This window comes from Limulus polyphemus, unplaced genomic scaffold (assembly GCF_000517525.1).
Source record: "Limulus polyphemus unplaced genomic scaffold, Limulus_polyphemus-2.1.2 Scaffold48, whole genome shotgun sequence".
Taxonomy (NCBI): domain Eukaryota; kingdom Metazoa; phylum Arthropoda; class Merostomata; order Xiphosura; family Limulidae; genus Limulus; species Limulus polyphemus.
This window is the reverse complement of record NW_013665658.1, coordinates 1,138,362-1,145,589: the sequence shown is the minus strand read 5'-3', so window position 1 is coordinate 1,145,589 and position 7,228 is coordinate 1,138,362. Positions and strand designations below refer to the sequence as shown.

At 34.1% G+C, this 7,228-nt stretch overlaps 1 protein-coding gene across 1 annotated transcript in view; it reads right to left on the bottom strand.

Annotated features, from left to right (window-relative positions):
* The window catches only part of LOC111086671, a 71,797-nt gene that overhangs the window by 12,692 nt on the left and 51,877 nt on the right, over positions 1 to 7,228 (bottom strand). Inside the window, exons 5-6 of the mRNA XM_022390460.1 lie at positions 6,735 to 6,806; positions 2,290 to 2,413 (exon numbers count right to left, since the gene is read on the bottom strand). Of these exons, the coding sequence (XP_022246168.1) occupies positions 2,290 to 2,413; positions 6,735 to 6,806 (196 nt within the window). The remainder of the gene's footprint in view (positions 1 to 2,289; positions 2,414 to 6,734; positions 6,807 to 7,228) is intronic.

The following is a 7,228-nucleotide window of genomic DNA, read 5'->3' as shown; positions in this document are numbered from 1 at the left end:
CAGCTGTGGGGGCGTTATAATGTGACGATCAATCCCACTGTTCGTTGGTAAAAGAGTAGACAAGAGTTGGCGGTGGTTGGTGATAACTAGCTGCCCTCCCTCTAGTCTTACACTGCTAAATTAGGGACGGCTATCACAGATAGTCCTCGTGTAGCTTTGCGCGAACTTCAAAAAACAAACAAATTCTTAGTAATCTTGAAATGTGTATTTTCGCAAGATTAGGTAAAGTGCACATTTAGGTAATAATGAGGGCAAGAGTGTATTTTGTTATTTGAAATTACATTATTTAAAATAAGTGACAGTGAAAACGTTCATTGTAAGTATTTCTCTTAATATAAACAGAAACTTTCTGTTTATGATTTTCACCTGTTATTGCTCACATTAGGTTTGAAAATATTTTATAAAAAGTTCAAATGAGAACATTGTTTATTAATTATTAATTCATGAGTGTGATAACCATTCATAACATTTTATAAGGGTCCATATATCCTAGGAACGTGGAAGATAGAGGAGGCTGATTTATGATGTGAATGACAGAATAAGCACACGAAAGTTAATTATTTGCCATCTTAACGCAGCTCAAATTCAGTTCAACATAGAAATCAATGGTGCAGTTATCTGGTTCATGTGTTAAACATATGTCCGACATATTAAAAACAACTCTTTTAGGTATTATAAAATACATAATTGGTATCTTGTCTATTACTCTGATAAGTATGCACATTTTCTCCGTGGAATTATGAGCATTAAGCTCCAGCAAAGGAGCATGCAAACAGATTTCTAGCAAATCTGGGTAGTTGACTGACACAAACAATGGAAACGGATATAAACGGATATAACAATATAAAAACTAAAGTTAAATAATACAACTCTGTGAGCCTTACGTAGTTATATTAAACAGGGCTAGAAATGTGACTTGGTGTTAACTCATTGAGATAACTCACAAGAGATTTCACTCTAAACCTAGTCCATAAAAACATTTAGAACATAACTTTTTGTACGTCAGCAAGTCACGAAACCGAAACCTAAGTTTAGATAAATCCCCCTTTCTGGGCAGTCATTTTTCATTAGAGTACCTTAGTTTTCTTACGATAAAACATAGAAAAATACAATTCATTTTTCTAATGTTTGGCTACGGAACAATAATCCAAAAGGAGAAAAATATAACAAGCGCACGTTTTAACTTACATAAATAGATAAGTAAATATTTTAACTCACTTGGGTATACAAAGTGAAATGAAACTAATATGAACCCGGTGCTAGAAATTAAATAAGGTAATGCTGTACACAACAGGCTATTTTTCATATTTGAAGGAGTATATAGAGAATCACACGTTAGAGGACTCTGTACAGTTTTACTGATCTCAAAGATCATGAAATCTGCGAAAGTGAACCTCTTCTATTTATGTTTCCGTAAGTGGCATTATCTGTTTAATCAACAGTATTGGTTAAAATGTTTAATATAGCTATTTTTTATTATTTTTTATTTTTATTTTTAGAATATTTTTACATTGCTTACTTAGTGCAGGGATTTAGGACTAATTTAAATTTCCTATGCTGTTCGAACTTCGTGAGATATTACTGGAATGAAAATATCGCTAATGATATACCTAATTAATGAAACAACGGATTCTAATAATTATATATAGGAACAGTAGAGGGTGTCCAAAAAATATGGAACCATAGGGGTTTTTCAGCTTTCTTAATTTCAAAGATTGGTTGAATGACATCTTCCCTAGACATTGGATTGGCAGACGTGGTCCCCAGTAATGGCCCCAAGGTCTCCTGACTTTACTCCCATAGATTTATTTTCCTGGGGACTGCTCAAGGCACGTGTGTAGAAAGATAAGATCAGGGATACCGAACGCCTGGGAAAAAGAAACGAATTTGCAATGAGTGTGAGGCTATTGACAATGACATCAATATGCTTCACAGTATTCAAAAAGAGTGGACATACCGTCTCCAAACTTGTTTCGAATTAGAACCACAGCATGTGGAACATATTCTGTTAAATTCATTGAAGCGCCTCTGGATCCAGAATTTTTGGACACCCTGTATATTAAATGAACTATATTCAATACTGTATTAATGTTTTTGTTTCTGATCTATGTAGAAAGCTTGCTTTTACAACAGAGGTTTAACATAAACAATTAGTAATGCAGTACTGTGTATTTTACACGAAACTTTAAGAACATTTGAGTATCAGAGGTGTAGGAGGCAAATTAAAAGTGCTGAACATTAAAACAAAACATAAACTCCTTTCACCTAATTCTTGTTTGTATGACCTACCTATAACAGAAGTAGGAGATATTATGATGTGACGACCAAAAGAAGATACGTAAGCCTTCAAAATCTCTCCTGCGAACTTGGCTAAACTTTGAACAAGATCAATGACCTTCTCCTTCAGTAGAGCCTATAAGAAAACAGAACCCCACTGTATTATTTCAATATTATGCTGGCCTTAAACATCGCGGCATTTCGGCTCGTACACAACATAGGTAGTAATATTATTGAGGACCACAGGAGTTATTGGAATGCTAGGTTTGTTTGTTTTTTGTTTGAAACAAACTGATATTAATCAGAATAAAACCTAACAATCTAACAGTTCTTCTCACATTAACAATGCGTCTCACTCAAAACATGCTGTTGGTTAACACGAACTTGTTAGTCCTAAGGAAATGAAACTTGTCGTAGTCTCATCAGGTGTGATTTTCAATATTAATAAATAGGAACTTATTGTTTTGTTTCTTATATGTTTCATGAAAAGTACGGACAGTTATAGAAGTTTATTCCAAACCTTTTTCAAATTAGTACTTATTTACCATGAAGCTAGTGGTTGTATAATAATTTGTACAAAAACGATTTATAAATATAATAGAAATATTGTATAGATACTTGTCCTCCAATCATGTAAATAGTAGAGTAGAAGCATTAATTTATTCACTAAAACAATAAATCACTGCTTATAACATGTTGAATTTTAATTTTCTCAAATTTAAAGAGATCAGAGTGAGAGTCTGACTAAATCAACCTGTCTGAAGGAGAAACAGTGGGCAAAAAGAAACATTCTGTAATGGATATGAGCTCCACCGTTAATAATCCAGTCCCTCCATATGTAACAAATATTTTTGATCACTAAGCAGGACGATGTTATAAGATATCCTAATTCATTCCTGTATTGCCATCTTCTACGACGTCGCGTGGTGGGTGAAGACGTCACAGCGACCAAGGAGAACTCAGCAGTGCCCTGTAGAATTTTACGATAATTTGCTGACCAGTTCATGACTTCTGTTTGTTTTTTTTATTCAGGAAAGTCCATGACAGTGATAGCAGTATAACGCCTGAAATTATACTGCACCAGAACAAAAAATGATCCTATTACACTCGCAAAAGATCGCATAATTAGTTTGGTATATCGTCAAGAAGTACATCCGCCACTCGGAAACATATTAAAACTTGAGCGTGTTCCCTTACTGAAATTTCATTGCGAACCGCCGCCGAAATCAACAAATTCAACGACGTTCCACTGGGTTTATGATACTTTTCTGGCTTTCCAGACACAAAATATTTTATCATTGGTACAGGCATTGAGTTTTGATTGATTTGTGTCAATCACTGGTGAAGACGTGAAACTGTGACTTACATATATATGTTAATAAATAGTACAGGCATTGAGTTTGATTGATTTGTGTCAATCACTGGTGAAGACGTGAAACTGTGACTTATATATATAATGTTAATAAATAGTACAGTCATTGAGTTTGATTGATTTGTGTCAATCACTGGTGAAGACGTGAAAATGTGACTTATATATATATGTTAATAAATAGTACAGGCACAGAACGTTGTGTTGATTAATGGTATAGACATGAAACTTTTATTAATTTGTGTTGACCACTAATAGTGGGATGGATTCTTCACTAATTTGCATCGATCACAAGGACAGACATACAGCCTTGACTGGTCTGTGTTTGACCGCTGGTAGAGGCATGGAAACTTGACTGACTGGTCTGTGCAGAATACAGGCATTCACGAACGTTGCAGCCGATTCCGATGATATTGACAAAGTCAAACTGAGATGTACAGCCAACTACTAAGCTGAATCAGGTATCTGTATTTGTTCTGTTTCCATCTTCTTTTGAATGCAAACCTTCACACTTTACTAGCAAGTAAAATTGTTACACAATTTAAAAAACAAAAACAAATTGAAGCAATTACAATAAAAAGAAGAACAGAAAATTATCAACTCCAAAACGAAATGAAGTATTATATACGTCAAATATATCAGCCTATTCTCAAACTGGAAGCGTAAAATAAACACAAAACTAATTACTTATTTATTTTCGTTTTCAATAGAATCAGCCGAAAGTTCCAGCCTGTGTTACGCATTTGTTACTTTAATTTTTGTTGTTACAGTGCGTATTATATATGAGCAAGGTATATTTGCTGATAATAAAGCTTTTCCTAGGATAGTTAACCTATACACGTAATACGCCAACCATACGACTTGTAACTGATGAATAATAAGTCATAGGTTAAAGAAAGTAATCCTAGAGTTTATAGTAGATTAAGTATGATGACAAATGAGTGGTTAAAAAGGATTGTTTTGAAATTCTCATGATTATCCCGTGATGGAATTGATCTCTGACATAGTAGCGCCATCTATTATCTTTAGATGTTGTCTAACCATATTGTCATGTCATGAATGTTAAGTATAAGAGGTACGAGAGGAAAACGTAATTAACATTTATGTGTCCGGAAGAAAGTAAAATTAAGTAACAATTTCGTTTTCAGGTGTAACACTTTGCATTGACCCCCAATATTTGTAAATGAATTTCTTGCACGAAGATATAAAGCATGTTCGCTTTGAAAGCCACTGCTATCCCTTTTATTAGTTCGAGGTTTTTAGGAATTTCTAGCATCAGTCATTAATATTGGAATCTAGATTTATTCAGAGAGAGAGAGAGAGTAAAAGTTAGTAAACTTCTTTGATATTTAGTCTTTTCTCCATGATTTAACTAGGAACATTTATGGTTTTTGATTTTAAGGAAATATAACAAAGAACGAAACTGGTGAGGAATGTGAATATTAGAATTGTGTATGTAGTCTACCTACAGGACATTTGGGTACTTCATGTATTGTTGACAAAGTGTGGAGGAATCTGTATTAGAAGGAATGAAAGTGATACAGAAATCTCATTACATTTATGAGAATGATAGTTGAGGTCCTATGGGACTACTTTCATCGTTGATCCTGCTCACCCTGTTGACCATGACGTCGTCATTTCCATAGTAATAAGGATGGCGAAATCATTCTTAAGCCATACTTCTTGAGAAACTGTTCACATGCCCTTCATCATACGTCTCAAAGTCGGTTCCTCGTCATCGAATTATACGTGGACGTTGGCTTTCAACGTGTGGAAAGAAGGTCATTGGTCAGATGATTTCATAAGTATGTCGGAGAAGAGGTTAGCACTAACAATGTCTCATTTCCTTTCTTTCATAGAACGTTGTTATGAACACTGACGAGTGATTTGGCGCTTTGTCACGACGTAACTATTCATAAATGACGATCTAAACACTAAACGCAAATATTTCATCTCACATAATTGTCGTCAATATGTTCGCATGATCAGGGCCTGATCAAGAACTTGATGGGCCCAAGGCAAATTTTGTAAGGAGTCCTCAGAGCTGAGCCCCATTAAAAAAACACTAGTACAATTCAATACTACTTAGTAAATACCGTTTAAGCAACACACACACACACACACAATATATATATGTAAAACCTCTTTCTGACTTTGGCAGCAGCAAAATCTCTAGTTGTCGATCTGAAATCCCTCCTTCTCAACATGTCACTTTCAATGGAAAGCATCTTTACTATATTCAATCAGGACAAAAAAAATCCTACGAATTATATTGTGTTTTTACGAAGCAACCTCCATTTAAAGTGATGGCTATATAATTAACAATATTAAAAAAACTAATTTTAATACCTGTAGTAGATATAAATTAATTACATCGAAGTTTTATTACAGCTATAAATTAATTACAACGAAGTTTTATTACAGATATAAAGTAATGACAACTATTTTCTTATTTCTCGCTATGCTGTCACACTACTTCAGCAAAAAGCTATTCGTGGCAGTATTTTACCGTCGAAAGGCTAGTAATTTGACGAGAACCAAATATATAAGCATTAAACATGTCGTCCCTGGCGCCACGATTCATGGCTACAGAACTACTTTTTGTAAAGTACGATTAAGTCTCCGTATTCTAACTCAATGAGTTTAGTGAGCTGGAACATCTATTTATCCATGAATACTTGTTTAAAATGAATTTTTGTATAATATAAAATACAGTCGTGTAGCGTATGATTTAAATATTCAAATATCTTCTGCACAAACGTTTTGAAATATTTATTAATTTTTAAAGTATAGCTTGTTTAAAGACGTTTTTGTTTTTCGCTATTTTTGGTATTTTAAATTTTTTTACGGATTGATAAGAAAGTGATTACTATAAATAATTAATTTATTTTTTTGAATTTCAGATGAGTAAAAATGGGCTGAATAACTTCAAACTAATTAATATTTACTCAACTCAAGAAACTTAAAATTATCCACCTCATTATAATTTCCCAAAAGAATTATTTATTGTTTATAAGCTAACATGCTTTAGGCGTAATTTTTTAACTTGCCTGTTTTCGTAACTGACGCTCATAAGACTCATACTTACGTGAGTATCCGAGTTTGTCGAGAGTGCTGTTCCCTCGTACGTAAGAAGCTTCTCCACGTTGCTTAATACAACCTAAAAATATTAGATTCTATAAATATTGGTTTCGTGAAACACGCTGATTTACAATAAACGAAACCCTCTGTTATATTAACTTACAAGACTGTTTTTCGATGTAATCACACTTTCTAGTGTCAGCCTAACTGACACGTGACAGGAAAATACCTACTTTTGGGTCAATATCTTAATTTCATATCAAGAACTTTAAGTGTCTTCTTTTCAAATGAGAAATACAAGCAACATAGTAAACTGTATAAACAAACTGGATAACGTTGCCCTGACTCGTAAATTACTTTTGCAGTGGCCCGACATGGCCAGGTGGTTAAGGCGCTCGACTCGCAATCTGAGGGTCGCGAGGTCGAATCCTCGTCACACCAAACATGCTCGCCCTTTCAGCTGTGGGGGCGTTATAATGTGACGGTCAATCCCACTATTCG